The sequence below is a fragment of the Balaenoptera ricei genome, chromosome 15 (genome assembly GCF_028023285.1).
Source record: "Balaenoptera ricei isolate mBalRic1 chromosome 15, mBalRic1.hap2, whole genome shotgun sequence".
Lineage (NCBI taxonomy): Eukaryota > Metazoa > Chordata > Mammalia > Artiodactyla > Balaenopteridae > Balaenoptera > Balaenoptera ricei.
Genome location: NC_082653.1, coordinates 72,247,786 through 72,266,527, shown reverse-complemented (window position 1 = coordinate 72,266,527; position 18,742 = coordinate 72,247,786). Strand labels below are relative to the sequence as shown.

Sequence of the window (18,742 nt, the reverse complement as noted above, 5' to 3'; positions counted from 1 at the left end):
TCTGCCCTTCTCTCCAGAGGGCGGGACTTCTCTGGCTCCTGCGTGAGATGACCCCTCCCGGCTGGTTTTGTTGCCTCACGTCCCCGGTGGGAAGCCTCTTTCTCCGAGAGCGCCTCCTGCACTTTCTTTGCTTCTCAGGCTCTCCACTCGGGTGCGGGTCTCTTTAGGGGGCGCCCTTCTCTGCCGGGCCCCCGCCAGCGCCCGGCGTGGGGCGCCCCCTCTCCCAGTGAGGGCGGGAGCCGGAACAGTGTCGCCGGCCGCCTGCAGGTGTCTCCCCACGGAGGGGCGCGCGTCCCTGCGCCGTGGCCGCTGCCAGGCGCCAGCGGCTCCTCGCCGAGGTGCACTCGCGCTCCGGGCTCCGGGCGCGCAGGAGCCGCTCCGCCGCCGCCCGCCCCCCGCGCCCCCCGCGCGCCGCGCCCCCACCCCGGGGGCGGGGGCATGGGCCAGCGCCGCGTCCGCCGCCGCCCATCGCAGGCGCCCGAGCCCCGGGGCGCGGCGGGCAGCGGCCGCTGACGCGGGGCGCCGGCTGCCAACTTCGCGCGCGGAGCTCCCCGGCGGCGCGGTCCCGGCGGCGCGGGCGGCATGAAGACGAACCGCCGCGGCCGAGCGCTCCTGGCCGTGGCCCTGAACCTGCTGGCGCTGCTCTTCGCCACCACCGCCTTCCTCACCACTCACTGGTGCCAGGGCACGCAGCGGGTGCCCAAGCCGGTCTGCGGCCAGGGCGGGAGCGCCAACTGCCCCAACTCGGGCGCCAACGCCACGGCCAACGGCACCGCCGCCCCCGCCGCCGCCGCCGCCGCCGCCGCGGGGAACGGCCCCCCTGGCGTCGCGCTCTACAGCTGGGAGACGGGCGACGACCGCTTCCTCTTCAGGAATTTCCACACCGGCATCTGGTACTCGTGCGAGGAGGAGCTCGGCGGGCTCGGTGAGTGAGCGGCGGCGCCCCGGGGCTCCGCTCCCGGCTTCCCCGGGCCGCGCGGCCCCGGCGCCCCAGACCCAAACCCGCGCTCCCTCCTCGCGCCCGGGCCGGGGACCCGCGCCACCGCCAGGACGCCGTGCCCCGCGCTCCGCAGGCTCGGCCGAACGTTCGGGGGCGGGGAGCGCGGTGGGCAGGTCCGGGGGTGTCGAATGATGGCGTTCGGGACGCTCCGCCGTTTCAAGGTTCGGGCAGAGCTCGTGCCCCTTCCGAGCACCAGGCGCCTGTGGGGACGTCGCCGCGCCTTGGAGGGGCGAGTCTCCCGGCACCCACCCCGTTCCTTTCCGAGCCAGAACTCATCTCCATGCTCGCCCCTTCCCCCTCTTCCTTTCGCGGGGCACTGGCTACTCCCATCCATCCCTTCCCGCCTGGGGTGGCGGTGGTGTTGGCGCAGGGACTGTTGTGTCAGCCGCCCCTTCCACCGCAGGTCCACAGAGCCAGAAGCCGAGGCGCTCGTTCTTCCACCCCCATCCCCGGCCCGCACTAAACCGCTCCCGGACCGGGTTTGGGCAGCACGGGAGTGAGGAGTGGGGGCAGTCCGGTGGGTTCCCGACAGGGAGCCCTTCGTGTCCCGGCCCCCGCCCGGGAGAATATGCGACGGGAGGGAGAGGAGGCCGGCGGGAAAGCGGGACAGCTCGGCGAGGCTCGGGTCAGAATTGGGGCGCGGGGTGGGGGGGGACTCTTCAGAAGGCAGATCAAACTGTTCCCTCGGCCTCGCACCCTTTCGTGGACCCGCCGCCGGAGGCAGCCAGGGCCGGAGTAAGTGTCCCCGAGGCAGGCACTGAGGCTAGGGCAGGGCTCAGGGGAAGGCTTCCTGGCAGTGGTTGTACCACACGCTGGGGATGCTGGTCCACACCTCCCGGTACCTCCCAGACCATGTTGCTCCGAGTCCAAGTCTGGGGACCCTCTTGACTTGAACTGACCTCTTTGCCCAAGGTTAAAACTCCCCGTGCCTGCCTAGCTCTTTGATGTCAGCGTGGGCTGTGTGTGTAGTCTCATGTAGACAGGAGTGGGCCACAACCGCTAGTTTGCCCTGAATACGGCGTTGGCCTGACTGGTTTAAAGGACAGAGGGAGGAAGGTGTGAAATAAACCCGGGGAGGCTGCTGACTGCCTGGAATGCCCTTCCCCACATCTTCCCTGGCTGGCTCCCCCTCAGCTCCAATGCGACTTCCTGACCCCCCTTCCCAGGCCGGGTGCCTTGGAGAGAAGACCTCCCTATCCCTCTTTGGAGGCAGGGTCTCCCCATCTTTGTATCTCATCACCATTTTTATCTCCCCCATCACACTTGGCACACACCTCAAGTTTTCTGGGGGCATGCCTTCGGTCACCAGCTTCTTGTCCCCCCTACCCATAGGATGTCACTCCATGAGGGCAGGGCCCCAGCCGTCTTGTTCATTGCCATGCCCAGTCTCTGGGTGCTGTCTAGTGCACAGAAGGTCTTCAATACCTATTTGCGGGATAAATGTTGGATGAGGCTTCGGGACCATGAACCGGAGGTTTCCCGGGGTGCTCCCTGCTCTGTCTTGCCTGTAGGGGTGCCCCACTGAACTTTTCTGGGACCACCTGCTTGATGCTGGCTGTTTGCCAAAGACACTCCGAATAGGGTCCCACCCCTGACCAGTTTCACCCCATCAGACTCACTTCTGGTGTGCACTCAGGACTTGAATTTTTACTCTGGGATGTAATAATAATAATAATTTAATGATTTAATAATAATTAACCTTAAAAGACATCTTGGCTAAAATTCCCTGCTTTCCGCTCAGCCCAATGCTCTCCCATGGAGGCCTCGGAATGCCTCGTCCTGGGAAATATCTGCACCGTTTGGGGTAGAGGTCCCCCCACCTCACCTCCGCCTCTCACCAAGTTTCTCCTTTGTGTAAAAACGCAGACTCCCTGCCCTTTCCTTTATGTACACACTTAAATCCAATGCTGTGTCCTGCAGCGGAGTTGCCCTGTCTCTGCCCCATGGAGTGCCTGGGCCCTCACTGGCCAGCTGAGCCTCTCAATTGTTTGAGGTCTCTCCTAGCTTCTTCCTGAACGTCACGCCCCCCAGCTCTTGCAGTTATTTCCCTGTAGCTCGTCCGTGTAGCTCCTCCAGGGCTTGATACAGGATGTTTAAAACTAAGCATTAAAAAAAGTGTTAATTAAAAACAATGCTAGCTCACATTTATTGAGCCCTTCATGTGTACCAGACATTGTTAAAACTTCTCACCGGCCGGATCTTGTTGAATCCTTGTCAGCACCCTTGTGGCAGGAACTTCTATGGTGCCCATTTTTCAGATGAGGAATTTGAAGCTAAGAGAGGTTTTCGTCTGGCCTCACAGCTGATGAGGGGGCCTGAATTGTCTTCATGGGGCACAAAGGGATCACGATGAAATGATCAGGGAAGAGAATGGTGCAGTTGGGGGTCAGAGAAAGGGGTGATCTGGGGGGCTCAGCGTAAGACCCTCACCCCCAGTCCTTGGTTAGTAAAAACATGGATGGTTAGTTTGTTGGGTAAATAAACCAAACCCACAGTTTTCTCTTTCCTCTTGATCACTGTTGGCTAGAGATCGCCCCTCCCAGAAAATCACAATTTTCCTCCCTGGGAGCTTGGAAAATAGTTATCAGCCTGTCAGTGCTGGTGAGAAATTTGGGAGGTCTGAGCCAAGCTTTGGATGGTTTCCCCCACTGATCCTACAGTGCCCAAATCCTGCCCCTCCACGGTCACGGTACTGAAAGGGTGTCAGGAGGTACCTGGCCTCAAACTTTTGTTGCTATGACAACCTTTCTTCTGGGTTCTGCGACCATTTTAAAATTTATTTTCTACTTGAAGAGAAAAAAAAAAAAAAACACCCCAACACCCCTCCCCCCCGAACAAAATCCTGCCCTCCCCGCCAGAACATCAAGGACCAACTTCCTTCCCTCACGCCCATGAAACTACAGGGAAGGCTTTCTTCCTTTCTCTGCATTTTATGTTCACTCCAATGAAAACACCAACCACGAAATCCTAACCTCTCCGTGAGAAGCAGCTGCTAAATGTTCCTTCCTCTCAAACGCCTGTTTGGTAATTTCTTTCTGTGCTCAGAAAAACCTCTCCCCATTCTGGGCAGCCGCAGGGAAATCTAATAAACCCTTTTCCCACACGAAAAATCTACAGCTTTCACAAAGAAAACTGCAGCCTGTCCTAAACAGACACAATTTCCCCAGACCCGGCACAAAGGAAGCTTTTCTCCTTCCTCCAAGAAGGAGCATCAGCTCCTTCAACAAACAGAAAGAGAAGTGTGGCCTCGACACAGAATTACCCCAAGCCCTTCTCGCAAATTGGGTTTCTCTTCTGGATTAGATGCCCGGAAGGCTCGGGTGGGTGCAGACGCAGGCATCGGGGTTGGAGGGGCAGCAGAGAAAGGCCTGGAGGGGTCACGAGTGAAGGTCTGGAGGCGGGCGAGGTGGGGATGGCTGGCAGGTGGCTATGCTGACTGGGAGCGCAGGTGATGTTGGACTTCAGTCTCAGGGAGTGTGTGTTTGAACCTCAGGAAATGGGTGGCTCTGGAGGATTGATGGGGTGGCGGGGTCTAGGAGGGCTTGTGAGGGTGGCTGGAGGGAAGTGGGATTGGGGCGGCCAGAGAGAAGGGAGAGACCAGTCAGGGGGAGGAGGAGCTGGACGTTTGGTGTCCCGACTCTAGACCCACTCTCTCCCCTGCCATGGGTGGGACGGTGCCCACTCTCTCTTGTGAAGGATGGATGCCACGCGCTGCCTCTTTTTAGCAGTGTGGTTTGGGCGAGGGCCTCAGTTTGCTGCCCTGTAGAATGGGGTCAGGGAGATCAGAGCAACTAGCAGCTGCTCATGGTGCAAGGATTCAGTGAAATAGTGCAGGGAAGTGCCGGGCACCTGTTAGATGTGTGAGTGCACTGGGTCACCTCTGTGATGCCACCTGTCTGAGCCACCCACGTCTCTCCTGTGGACTTCTGCAGCAGCCTCCCCGCTTCCACCATTGCCCCCACCCCTGCCAGTCCCCTGTCCACCCTACATCTGAGTAATCATCAGATCTTGTCTCTCCTTTGCACAGCCTGCCTCTGACAACTGCCCCCCCAACTTAGAGTAAAGCCACACCCTCCCCAAAGCTTGAGGCCCTGTGTGAAGGTGGCCCTCAGCCCCTCCCCGGCTACATGGCCTCTCTGCCTCTCTGGGGTCCTCTCCTTCTCCCGCCTGGTCACTGGCTTCTGCCACACTGGCTCCTGACACCAGGCACACTCTGCCTCAGTGCCTTTGCACTGCCTTTCCCTCTGCCTGGAATGCTCTTCCCCCAGTTGGCCACAAGACTGTTTCCGGAAACTTCTTGAAGTCAGCCCTTTCCCAGCACCCCATTCAATATTGATCTCCCCACACTTTTGCTGCTTGATTTTTCTGCTAGCATTTGCCACCATTGACTTTTCCTCAGTGTTCCTTGTTTGTTTTGTATGTGGTCCACCAGCTCCATGAAGGTGGAGGTGGAGTTTATCTGTGTTGTTTCACGGCTGGCTCCCCAGTGCTCAGGACACTGGCAGCAGTAGGTGTTCAGTCAGCATTTGTGGGTTAGATGTTGGTTGTTATGTCTGTTGTTCTTTGTGTCCAGTTCTCTGCCAGGCTCTAAGTGTCTTCTTATGCTGCAGGGAAGCAGGGGGCCCGGCCGGGGACCCCTGCCCTTCCGCTGAGGCTTCTGCTACATCTACCCCTCCTTACACACACACACACACACACACACACACACACACACACACACACGCATGAGTGTGGGGCGGGCCCATAGCCCCTCAGGAGAAGACCCCTGCCACCCCCATGCCTTTCTTGCTTCCCCTTCATTTCTACAGAAAACCCCAGCTCTTCTGTCCGTCCCTTATATCATGCTGCTACATTTCCACAAGTATGAGGACGCATGTGATGTCCCCAACCTGGGGACTTCCGGCGCTTGGGAATACGTTGGTGTAATATTAGACAGGCCAGGAGCAGCTGATACATGAAGAGGTGGACTTTGAAGAGCATGGCTTGAGCCCCCACAAGTGTTACTTCCTTTTGTTTCCATAACAGCCCTATGAGGTAAGTGCCATGGTTACACCCGATGAGGAAACCAAGGCACAGAGAGGTGAAGTGACTTGTTCAAGGTCACACAGCTTCCAAGTGGCAGAGTTGTGATATGCAGAAGGCTCCAGAGCCTGGCTCTTGCCTGCAGTGCTGTGCTGCACCCCGTCCCCCCAACCCAGTTCATGCAGCCTCCCCAGGCACCTCCAAGAGGCCTCATTGAGAAGGGCGCTGCACCAGGTGTCATGAACCCCGGGTTCAAGTCCAGCCTCCAGTGCTAACTTGCTGAGTGACTTTAAACAAGTCACACTCCCTCCCTCTGTGGGCTTTTCTTTCCTTATGTGTACAATGAGGGTTTGGTTTTGTTTTTCATCTGGGTGATGGAGGCGGCAGAGCACCCCATGACCACAGGCCTTGTGGTCAGACAGTTCAGGCTCCAGCCCCCATGCCACCACTCCCCTGCTGTGTGACCTCTGGCAGGGGCTTGCCCTCTCTGGGCCTCAGTTTCCTTGGATGGGACAAGAGGACAATGATATCTGCCTCATGATAGTGTCCTTGGAGTTAAAGCAGATAACGTGGATGCTTGGCTGGTACACAGCAATCACTCAATAATGGAGCTTTCGGTGATCTGACCTCGTGTCAGAGGCTGCAGACCCATGGCCATCGGGTCAGATCCAAACTGTCCATCTGTTTTGTTTGGCCCTGCAGTGTCTTCAGCATCTTTGAATAAGTTGCCAATATTTGAAAATTGAGACACTTCACAGAAACATCTGGATTTATGGCTTTTCTCAAAAACCTGGCAGATCCATCAGCGCTGGGCCCAGGTTCCTGTGGGAGTGGCAGCTGCCCCTTCTGGGAGTCCATCGCCCGCCCCTCCTCACTATTGAGATAACTTTGCCACCTTCCAGGCGCTCAGGACCCAAGCCTTGGGGTCCTCCTTGGTGCCTCTTGCTCTCACATCCCACGTCTCATCCATGGGTGAATCCTGCCAGCTCTTCAGTCAGAATCCAGCCCCTGCCTGATCACGTTCCTCCAGCTCTGCCCTGGCCGGGCCCCTGGTGCCCCTCCCCTGGACTAGGGCAGTGGCTCCTCCCTGGGCTCCCTGCTCCTGCCCTTGGCCCCCACCATCTGCTCTCCACCCAGCAGCCAGAGGAATCCTGTTAAATCCGAGTCAGGTCACTTCCCTCCACTGCTCAGGGCCCTCCTGTGCATCCCATCTCGCTCAGTTACAGCCAAACATCCTCCAAAGCCTGTGGGCCCTTTGAAATTTGCCCCTATTGCCTCTCTGACCATCTCTCCCCGCAACTGCTCTGCTCCAGCCATACCAGCCTCCTTGCTGGTCCTTGAACAGGCCAAGACCCTCCTGCCTCAGGGCCTTTGCACTTGCTGTTCCTTCTGTGTGGGAACTCTTCTCCCAGATGTCTGCCAGGCTCCCTCCCTTCTCAGGCAGGTCTCTGCTCAAATGTCCTCTTCTCAGTGAGACCTTCCCAGACCACACGATGTATATCAGTGACCTCACCACCCCCAAGCACTTCTCCCTCCCTCCTTATTCCACCATTACTCTGATTATTGTCTTACCCACTACATATCACACTCATTTATCTTCTTTCTTTCATTAAAAAAATTTTAAAAAATTTTTATTGGAGTATAGTTGATTTACAATGTTGTACTAGTTTCTGCTGTACAGCAAAGCGAATCAGTTATACGTATACATATATCCACTCTTTTTTAGATTCTTTTCCCATATAGGTCATTACAGAGTATTGAGTAGAGTTCCTGTGCTAAACCGTAGGTCCTTATTAGTTATCTATTTTATATATAGTAGTGTGTATATGTCAATCCCAATCTCCCAATTTATCCCTCCCCCCCTTTCCCCCTTGGTAACCATAAGTTTGTTTTCTATATCTGTGACTCTATTTCTGTTTTTCACTTGTCTTCTTTATTATGTCTCTGCCCTGCACGGATGCTAGCTCCGTGGTGGCAGGACTTGGTCCATTTCACGTACTGCCATATCCCAGAAACTAGACGAGCTGGCATTGAGTGAGGGTTTGGTGAATATGTGTTGAAAGCATTTGGGATTCTAGGACCTTCTCAGGACTTGTGTGTGCTGTGAGAGGCCCCAAGCTCTGTGCCCATCATTCCCATGGACTTGTCAGATGTTCTTTCTTCCCTCTTCCCTCCCCTGTTCTGCTCCCAAGAAGAGGTATGTAGTGGGCTGCTGTGAAGGGCTGAGGGGGTTCACTGTGGTCATCCACCCTGTTTAAATCCTGGTGTACCAGACTCAGAACCATCTTGCAGGGATGCTGTGACCTCGGGCCTCTGTGCTGCCTGTGGGACCATCCGTGGCGGTTAAGCTCTTCTGGTCCCAAGTGACAGAAGCAGACTCAGGCCCACTTAAGGATAAAGGGGAGTTTTTAAGAAGGATGCTGCTGCTGCCTACAGAATCCAGGCAAAGGCCTCGGAGGTCAGAGCCGGGACCTCCTGGGCTCCTGGAGACCAGAGTGGACGAGTCCTCCCTCAGGTCTAGAGCCACCAACTAAAATCCTACAGGGGCCAGATTGGAAACCAAAGAGAGTAAACATACAGGGAGTGGAGGGGACTGTGGAGAACTGGGAGCGTCTGCCTGGCCTAAAGCGGTAGCTACTGTTCAGTTCCAGGTGACCATTCTCATTGGGGGAGGGGAGACCACGTGGTGCCAAGTTGTCCACTTTGTCAACACTCCAGGTTTTTATACCAAACCTCTTTTTTTTAGTAAGAATTGATACCTGCCACTTTTATTTGTTTTATTCTTTCTCTGTTAGGAAAACATTAACAGGAGATGGATATTTATTCATTCATTTATTTATTTATTTATTTAAACATCTTTATTGGAGTATAATTGCTTTACAGTGGTGTGTTAGTTTCTGCTTTATAACAAAGTGAATCAGTTATACATATACATATGTCCCCATATCTCTTCCCTCTTGTGTCTCCCTCCCTCCCACCCTCCTTATCCCACCCCTCTAGGTGGTCACAAAGCACAGAGCTGATCTCCCTGTGCTATGCGGTTGCTTCCCACTGGCTATCTATTTTACGTTTGGTAGTGTATATATGTCCATGCCACTCTCTCACTTTGTCACAGCTTACCCTTCCCCCTCCCCATATCCTCAAGTCCATTCTCTAGTAGGTCTGTGTCTTTATTCCCATCTTGCCACTAGGTTCTTCATGATCTTTTTTTTTTTTTCCCCTTAGATTCCATATATATGCGTCAGCATATGGTATTTGTTTTTCTCTTTCTGACTTACTTCACTCTGTATTACAGACTCTAGGTCCATCCACCTCACTACAAATAACTGTTTCGTTTCTTTTTATGGCTGAGTAATATTCCATTGTATATATGTGCCACATCTTTTTTATCCATTCATCTGTCGATGGACACTTAGGTTGCTTCTTTGTCCTGGCTATTGTAAATAGAGCTGCAATGAACATTGGGGTGCATGTGTCTTTTTGAATTATGGTTTTCTCAGGGTATATGCCCAGTAGTGGGATTGCTGGGTCATATGGTAATTCTATTTTTAGTTTTTTAAGGAACCTCCATGCTGTTCACCATAGTGGCTGTATTAATTTACATTCCCACCAACAGTGCAGGAGGGTTCCCTTTTCTCCACACCCTCTCCAGCATTTATTGTTTCTAGATTTTTTGATGATGGCCATTCTGACTGGTGTGAGGTGATACCACTCTGTGGTTTTGATCTGCACTTCTCTAATGATTAGTGATGTTGAGCAACCTTTCATGTGTTTGTTGGCAATCTGTATGTCTTCTTTGGAGAAATGTCTATGTAGATCTTCTGCCCATTTTTGGATTGGGTTGTTTGTTTTTTTGATATTGAGCTGCATGAGCTGCTCGTACATTTTGGAGATTAATCCTTTATCAGTTGCTTCGTTTGCAGGTATTTTCTCCCATTCTGAGGGTTGTTTCTTCGTCTTAAAACTATGGTATTTTATTAGTCATTCACAGCCTAAGTAAACTCAGTACTTACTTAGCTGTGGAGGCAGCTTCTCCACAAGTCAACTGGATATGTACCCTTGTCGCCTCTGGGACACACTTGTGGAGCCTCCCCTCCGTCCTGTTTGTCCCCCCTTCTCTCTGGGCCTCTGTCCACCCTGCTTTCTCTCTCTGAGGGTGCAGCTCTGGAAGAACTCCCGTCCGTCCCTCCCATGCTCTCGGCTGCTGGCTTTGTCCCCTGCTGCTCCACTCTGCCGAACCCCACCTCAGGAGAAATCTGGGTGGCCCTGGAAGAGGCGCAGAGGGAGGGAGACCCTCCCCAGACACAGTCGGGGTGGGAGAGGGTGGACACAAGTCTCAGTGTCTCCACTCAGTTGATACCTCTGCTCGGAGGTCTAACCAGCATCTCCAGTGAACAAGCCCTCAACCCGCCGCCTGTTCTTCTGCCCTCACCAGCTGGGGTAGGCTAGGTCACTCTGCCCTGATCATATGCAAATCCGGGAGGGTTCAGACAACCCTGGGGGCTCTGTTCCCTGCTGTCCCCATCAGGGACTCAGGTAAAAGAGCCTCTGTCTCCGGGTTCCTTGGCTGTAGAAGCAGGAAAGGGGGATGAGTTTCTGCCCAGAAGTGGCTCATGCCATTTGGCTTGCATTTCATTGGCCAAGGCAAGTCACATGGCCATAGCTAATCTCCTCGGGGGCTGGAGTGTTGCTATCCTACCAGGTGCCTAGAAAGCGGAGGACTGGGAAGATTGGTGACACCATGAAAGGCTACCTCACCCTCACCTGCCCCTCTCAGCTCCATCTCAAGAAACAATAAAGGACAATGCCATCTTTCCCAGGCAAAACCTTGGAGTCGTCTTTAACTCCTCTCTCTGTCTCTCTGTCTGTCTCTCTCTCTCTCTCACACACACACACACACACACTCCACCACTACCACCACCACCACCACCATTCAATCCATCAGCAAATCCTGTTGGCTTCTTTTAAAAATACCTCCAGAGTCCAACTGTTTCTCCCTGTCTCCTCTGGCACCCTGGTCTGAGCCAGCACCATCTCTTACATGGACGACTCCAGCCCCCCCTCACTGGTCCTCCTGCCTCACGTGTCCCCATAGTCTGCCGAGGGATCCTACTACACATCAGACCTCATTCCTCTGCTTAAGCCCTCCAGTGGCTCCCATCTCACTTGGGTGTAGCCAGAGTCCTCCCAGTGGCTGCAAGATGTAACTTATCCCTGATGTCCCTCTGCCTCGTCTCTCACTACATACTTTCTTGTTTCCTCAGCTCCAGCCCCGCTATCCTCTGGGCTTTTGCACAGATGCTCCAGGCATGTTCCTGCCTCAGGGCCTTTGCACTTGCAGTTCCCTCAGCCTGAACGCTCTTCCCTGAGATTTCTGCCCCCTCACTTTAATAAAATGCCTCCTTTCGTTCGAGATCTTTTCTGGTCACCCTATTTAAAATTGCGAACCCAGCATACCCTCTTCCACCACTCAGCTTAATTTTTTTTTCATAACACTTTTCCCTTGTGACATTCTCCCTTGGGACATTCTATCAGTCCCTGGACCTACCTCAATGCCCCAGGGGTCTGCAAGCCACACTCTGAGAACCACTAGCTGCTTAACTCTGTTTTATGGCCAAGGACACTCAGGTCTCTGCGGGGGAGCAGACCTCCTGTAAACCACACCTGTCACTAGCAGAGCTGGTGCTGGGTCCTGGACTGCATCCCCCTCAGCCCTGGCTTCTAGTTGCTGGTCCTCGATTATCCCTTGAAGATCCACAGACCTTGACCTCCAGTTTCCTGACTTTTGCTCTATTTGTCAGAAGAGCTGTTGTTTAAAAAATGGCACTCCCCAGCCTCCCCAAAGCCACATTTCCTGGGACTGGTGGGAAGTTGGAAAACTTCAAATTTTTATTCATTCTTTCATTCATGTTCATGAATACCTACTATGTTCTAGGTTTTGTTTAGGTGCAGAGATTATGGCAGGAAACAAGACATGAAGCTTTTAATCTCATGGAGCTTACATTCTAGAGCAGGGAAAGAGACAGTAAGAGGTTGTTTATATATTTGTGCATTTAACCTACATTTACTGAGTCCCTGTTGAGGCCACTGTGGCTTCAGTGGTGAACAAAACAGACAAAGGCTCTGACTTCATGGAGCTTACGTTCTAGAGGGGACAGACAATGAGAATAGTTTTATCACTCATCGTGGCTTATGCAGCACCAGATTCCCTGGGACTCAAGGGTCAGGGAAGCAGTTGGACCCCCTGAGGGCTAACAGGCCACTCACTACTTCCATGTGTGTTCTTAATTGCATAAGCCAGTCACATCTCTGTGACTTTTCAAGCCTGCTTTTTTTTTTTTTTTAATTGAAGTGTAGTTGATTTACAATGTTGTGGTGGTTTCTGGTGTACAGCAACATGACTCATATATATATTTTATATATATTTAATATATATATATATATTTTTTTCTTTTTCAGATTCTTTTCCATTATAGGTTATTACAAGATATTGAATATAGTTCCCTGTGCTATACAGTAGGTCCTTGTTGTTTATTATATTTTATTTTTTAATCTGTGGTAGAGTCAGAATACTCACTGTCTTTAATGGAGTTTTTAAAATTGAAGTATAGTTGATTTACAATATCGTGTTAGTTTCAGTTTCAGGTGTACCACACAGTTATGTGTGTGTGTGTGTGTGTGTGTGTGTATTCTTTTTCAGACTCCTTTCCCGTATAGCTTATTACAAAATATTGAGTATAGTTCCTTGTGCTATATAGTAGGTCCTTGTTGGTTATCTATTTTATATATAGTGGTGTGTATCTGTGAATCCCAAACTCCTGATTTATCTCTTCCTGCCTTTCCCCATAATTTAAGTTTGTTTTCTATGCCTGTGAGTCTGTTTCTGTTTTGTAAATAAGTTCATTTGTATCATTTGTTTTAGACTCCACATATAGGTGATATCATATGATATTTGTTTTTCTCTGTCTGACTTACTTCACTTAGTATGACAATCTCTGGGTCCATCCATGTTGCTGCAAATGGCATGATTTCATTCTTTTTTATGGCTGAGTAGTAGTCCACTGTGTATACGTACCACATCTTCTTTATCCATTCATCTGTCAATGGACATTTAGGTTGCTCCTCAAGCCTGTTCTTCATTCCCCCTCTAATGGTGTTGGAGTAGGGTTTTGAGACCTGTGGTCATCTTCCCGTATATGAACCCTCACCTGCTGGCCCAGTTGTCCTGACCCTTGAAGTATTTTCCAGGATAGTTTTTTCCATCTTGAAAGATTGGTCCTCCTTTGTAATAGGTTATTTGGAAGGATTTTCTGGAAGCTATCCTCTTGTCTTCTATGGTTTTCATTCATTCAGACATGTTTTTTGAGCAACTACTCTGTGCTGGGTCCTTTCCTCTATACCGGGAATACTTGGTGAACTCGATGAATGAGGTTCCTGCTCACAAGGAGCTCACATTCCAGTGGAGAGAGAGAAAATAAATAAGTTAAAAAGGGGTAAAGCAATAATTTCATTTATTATCAATCAATATAGACCTAAGTGCTATGAAGCAGGGTCATGAGGTAGCATGTGAGGGTGGAGTTATTGATGGGGTGTCAGGGAAACTTATTTGAAGGGGTGACATTTGAACTGAGACCTGAATGACTAGGATAAGGTGGCCACTCAAAGTTCTGGTGGGAGGGGGCATTCTAGGCAGAATAAGTTCATCTGTTTTCTACTTCTTGAGTCAATTTTTAGTGGATTGTGTTTTCTCTGAAAATAATTTATTCATCAAGAGATTCGAACTTATTTGCATAAAATTTAGCAAAGTATTTTCTTATGATTAGAAGAAAAAGTCTCTCTTTGATGAGTTTCCTCTTTGTACTCCTAGTCCTGTGTATTTTTTTCTCTTTCTCTTGATTTACCTTGCTGAGATCTGCTGAGGGTGATACGGGTCCTGGTGAAAATTGCTTCTCAGACCTTCCAGAAAGAGCAGACTGGCTTGAAATCTTTACATGGGATCTGAACTGAGATGTCATATCCTCAGGTTGGAGGCTCTGGTAATTTGTTCCAGTTTCCTCCTTTGTTTTTGGTCCAGGTCTTGCCAGCTAGGCTGTTTTATTGCCCTCCCCCACTTTTTTTTTTTCCCCAAAGAATCCGTACTCTTGTATTTATAAATTCTGTTTGTTCAAATTTCCTAATGCATCATTAAATTTCTTTTGGCTTACTTTTCTGAGGTTTGTTTTGTTAGTGTTTTCAAGTATTTGAGTTGAAAACTTTGTTTCCATAGTTAAAAAAAAAAGAATGTGTTTAATGCTATGAGTTTGCCTATGAGCACCACTTTGGTCATATCTTGTGCGTTTTAAAATGCATGGGACTTCCCTGGTGGTCCAGCGGTTAAGCTTCTGCGCTTCCAATGCAGGGGACATAGGTCTGATCCTTGGTTGGGGAGCTAAGATCCAACATGCTGCATGGCCAAAAAAAAAAAAAAAAAAAAAAAATGCAGTGCCTTTTTCAAAATTGTTTTCTAAAAATTCTGTAATTACAATTTTGTTTCTAGCAGTTCTGAAATTTCAGCTTTGTTTCTTCATTGATCCAAGAATAATTTAGTGGAGCATTAAAAATTTCCTGGTGCTTTGCCTTATTTGCTTAAATTTTTGTCATTAATTTCTAGTTTTACTGAATGTTGGAGGAGGTGGCCTGTGAGGTTTTACTTCATACTTTTTCTGGTAAAAGTTTTACTTGAAAAAGCAGGTAATTTCCCTGTATGTAAGGGAAGGCAGCTTTACAGAATTTAGAATTTCAAGGATCATTTTGTTATTTATTTCTCTTTGCTTTCTTGATCTGTCAAAAGCTGGATGAGGTAGGTCAAAGTCTTTCTCTTCAATAGAATTCTTTCCATTTTTATTTGTGTTTCTGATAGTTTTTGTTTTTATAAAGTTTGATTCTTCATTATTCATCACAAAAAGATTTGTGACAGTTATATTTTCACTGTGGAATTGTGGATTTTATCTTTTGTCAAGATAAAATGACTATTTTCCCCTAGTGAATGCTTTTTGCCTTGGCTTCTATTTTTTCATATTTTAATATTGCTATCCCAGTTTTCTTTTATTTGTGTCCTCTTGCTGTATCTCTTTCTAGCCTTGTTATTTTAACTTTTTCGTGTCTTTCTGTTAGGCGCATATCTGGTAAGAACAGCATAGTTAGATTCTGTCTTTTGGTACATCCTAGGGGTCTTAACCAAATGACATTTATTTCTACAGTCAATAAATTTGATCTCACCTCTCTCTTTTTGTTGAATGCTTCAATTCTTTATTCCTTTTTCTTTAAAACGTTTTCTTTGTTTTTATCCTTTGGTATGTGGATTCGGTTTTGTTTCTTTTTTCTTTACTAATGATTTAAAAAGTATACACATTGCTGTTAATTCTGTTTTTAAAACTTGGGTTTCTATTTCTCTAATATCTTCCATGGTAGCATGAGATTAGTTGCTCTTGATTTCTGCTTTTTGCTCATATTTGTAATAATAATTGTAGCTTGATCCCTTGTGTAACTGGTTTCAGTACTAATTGCAAGTCCTTTTAGTTCATTTTCCCACACATTTTATTCATATCTTGGTTGGCTTTGAACACTAGATACGATGGTGTATGTTCTTGCCGCCAGCTGCGTGCTGGATCCCATGCTAGATGCTGAGATGCAATGGAGATGAGGCCAACGAGGTAGATTCCTGCCCTCCTGGAACTTCTAGTTGTGTATATGTGTGTGCACACGTGTGTGTGCTCATGTGCTCATGTGTATGTAAACAATACACAAGGAAGCAAACCCATCTCCCTCTGAGGAGGGGCATCTAAGTGAGACTTGAAGAGTGAGGAATAGTTGGCCCTGAGCAGGCAGAGGAAACAGCCGTGCAGAGCCTTTGCAGAGGGGGACAGAGCTTGGTGAGTGGGAAGAATGGAGAGAAGATGGATGTGGCTGGAGGGTAGTGAGCTAGGGAGAGTGGTGTGGGGCGAAGTGGGAGAGGGAGCAGAGACAAGATGAGAGCTTTGTAGGCGTGGAGGGCTGTGCACATGATCTACTTCTTAGCTCTTGTTTATTTAAGAACAGCTCTTTGTGACCTTTGGCTATGAATGACAACACCATGGCTGGGTATAGAAGCCACAGGTTTAAACCTTTGCCCTCAACATCCTGTGGGCATCGCTCCATGTTTTCTGGCATCTAGCGTTGAGGAGGAGATGCTTGAAGTCAGCCTAATTTTTTTCCTTTGTAGGCAACTTGTTTTGTTTTTTCCTTAATTCTTGTATGATTTTTTTCCCCATTCATCCTCAAAATAGAATTTCATCACAGAATAAATACATCTCTTTTTAACTGGCCAGGTACCTGCTGCGATCAGCTTAGGAAAGCTTAATTGTATTATATTTTCAACTATTTCTACTATTCCATTTGTCCTGGGCTCTTCTTCAGAAACACCCACCTCTTATTTATGGGATTGCTTTCTGTTCCCTGACCTCTATGGCTATTATTGTCTGTCACATAATCTTAATGTTCTTTTTGGCTCATTATTTTGGAATTTTTCCTGTTTGGTATTCTCTGAGCTTCCTGGATCTGTGGTTTGGTGTCTGATGTTAATTTGGGAAATACATATATATATAAAATATATATATTCTTTTTCATATTCTTTGCCATTATGGTTTATTACAAGATATTGAGTATAGTTCCCTGTGCTATACAGTAGGACCTAGTTGTTTATCTATTTTATATATAGTAGTCTGTATCTGCTAATCCCAAACTCCTAATTTATCCCTCCCCCACTTTCCCCTTTGGTAACCATAAATTTGTTTTCTATGTCTGTGAGTCTGTTTCTATTTTGTAAATAAGTTCATTTGTATCATATTTTAGATTCCACATATAAGTGATATCATATGATATTTGTCTTTGTCTGACTTACTTCACTTAGTATGATAATCTCTAGGTCCATCCATGTTGCTGCAAATGGCATTATTTCATTCTTTTTTATGGCTGAGTAGTACTCCATTGCATATGTGTACCACATCTTCTTTATCCATTCATCTGTCAATAGACATTTAGGTTGCTTCCATGTCCTGGCTATTGTAAATAGTGCTGCCCTGAACATTGGGGTACATGTATCTTTTCTTTCTAAAGATTTTTTTTTGATCTGGACTATTTTTAAAGTCTTTGTTGAATTTGTTACAATATTGCTTCTGTTTTTTATGTTTTGGTTTTTTGGCCAGAGGCCTGGAGGATCTTGGCTCCTTGACCAGGGATCAAACCCACACCCCCTGCACTGGAAGGCAAAGTCTTAACCATTGGACCACCAGGGAAGTCCCACAGGGGTGCATGTATCTTTTCAAATTAGAGTTTTCTCTGGATATATGCCCAGGAGTGGTATTGCTGGATCATATGTTAACTGTACCTTGTAATTTTTTTCTTAATAGCTGGACATGATGTGCTGGGTAAAAGGAACTGCTGTAAATAGCCTTTAGTAATGTGGTGGTGAGGTGTGGGGCAGGGCAAGTGTCCTATCGTCCTGTGACTTAGGTCTCAGCCTTTTAGTGAGCCTGTGCCCCTGGGCTGTGAGTTTCCCAAGTGCTTCTCAGTCCCCTATCCTGTTAGGTGGCATAGGATGGCTGGAGTTGGGTATTTCCCTTCCCCCAGGTCAGTTAGGCTCTGATAACACCCCAGTAGGTTAGGCTCTGGTTAACTAGTTTGTCCTGAGGGCAGGCCTTGTTAAGAACAGAATGCTCTGATGAATTTCAAAATGGTTCCTTTTCCTCCTCCTGTCCTGAAGCATGAGGGGATTTTTCTCTGCTATTCACTGTGAGGACCTGGTCGAGCTTCTGGAGGTAAAATCACAAAAGTGTGAGGACCCCTGATGACGGAGTCCCCCCGGGAGTTTTCATCTCTCAGACTTGTCCACACTGAGCCTCCAGCAATTCATCAATTACAGTTCAGGATGCATTAAGCCGGTGCTGGTTGCCACAGTGGTTTCTGCTGCAGTACATTGTATTTCTCTTAATCCACCTGAGTCTCCAATTTTGGGGGCAGCCGTTTGCCCTGTGCCCTCAGTTCTCTTAGGGCTCTAAGAAGAGTTGTTGATTTTTCAGTTTGTTCAGCTTTTTTACTTGTTCTTTGGATGGACTGGTGACTTCCAAGCCTCTTACATGCTGGTCCAGAAACCAGAAGTCCTGTCTCATTCTTTTGTATGCCAAAGTAGTTTAGAAAGTTTGTTCTCCAGCTTTTGGAATCTCTGAATGCTCAAGAGAGTGGATTCCAGACCCTATATCCTTGATGCTTTTTTCCTCTAGTGATCACGGTTAGACCATGCTTGGGCAGCTCTGAGGGTGCCTTGGTCTAGTCTGAGAGGTCCCCTTGCTTCCTCTTCCCTGTGCCCAGACTGATTCTGTTGGGACTTCGAAGGGTGGGAAATGTGGTGTATCCACCAAAGCAAGAGGAGGCTCCAGGCCCTAGTTTCAATTCCAGCTGGGAGGAGCAGAGACACAAAAGAAGATTCTCTCTGCCCTTGAGCTGTGCCTCCTTGTGTCCCTAACTCATATCAAAACATCTCTTCTTGGGCAGTGGTGTAATTTTCTGGAGCTCAGTGTCACTGACACGCTGCCATGTCGATTCCATTTTCTGTAGGGTTGAGTCTGCTTTTTACTGCTTCAGATGTGTATTTGGACTCTGTTTTTTGCATCTTTAGTTCCTTATAGTCCTTTCTTTCACTTAGAC

General features: G+C 48.8%; 1 protein-coding gene across 3 annotated transcripts in view; it reads left to right on the top strand.

Moving 5' to 3' along the window:
• The first annotated feature begins 539 nt into the window (after positions 1-539).
• The window catches only part of GSG1L (GSG1 like), a 212,145-nt gene continuing 193,942 nt past the window's right edge, over positions 540-18,742 (top strand). For all 3 annotated transcript variants that reach the window (XM_059896824.1, XM_059896823.1, XM_059896822.1), the window contains exon 1: positions 540-925. In XM_059896824.1, the coding sequence (XP_059752807.1) occupies positions 583-925 (343 nt within the window). In that variant the 5' untranslated portion in view covers positions 540-582. The remainder of the gene's footprint in view (positions 926-18,742) is intronic.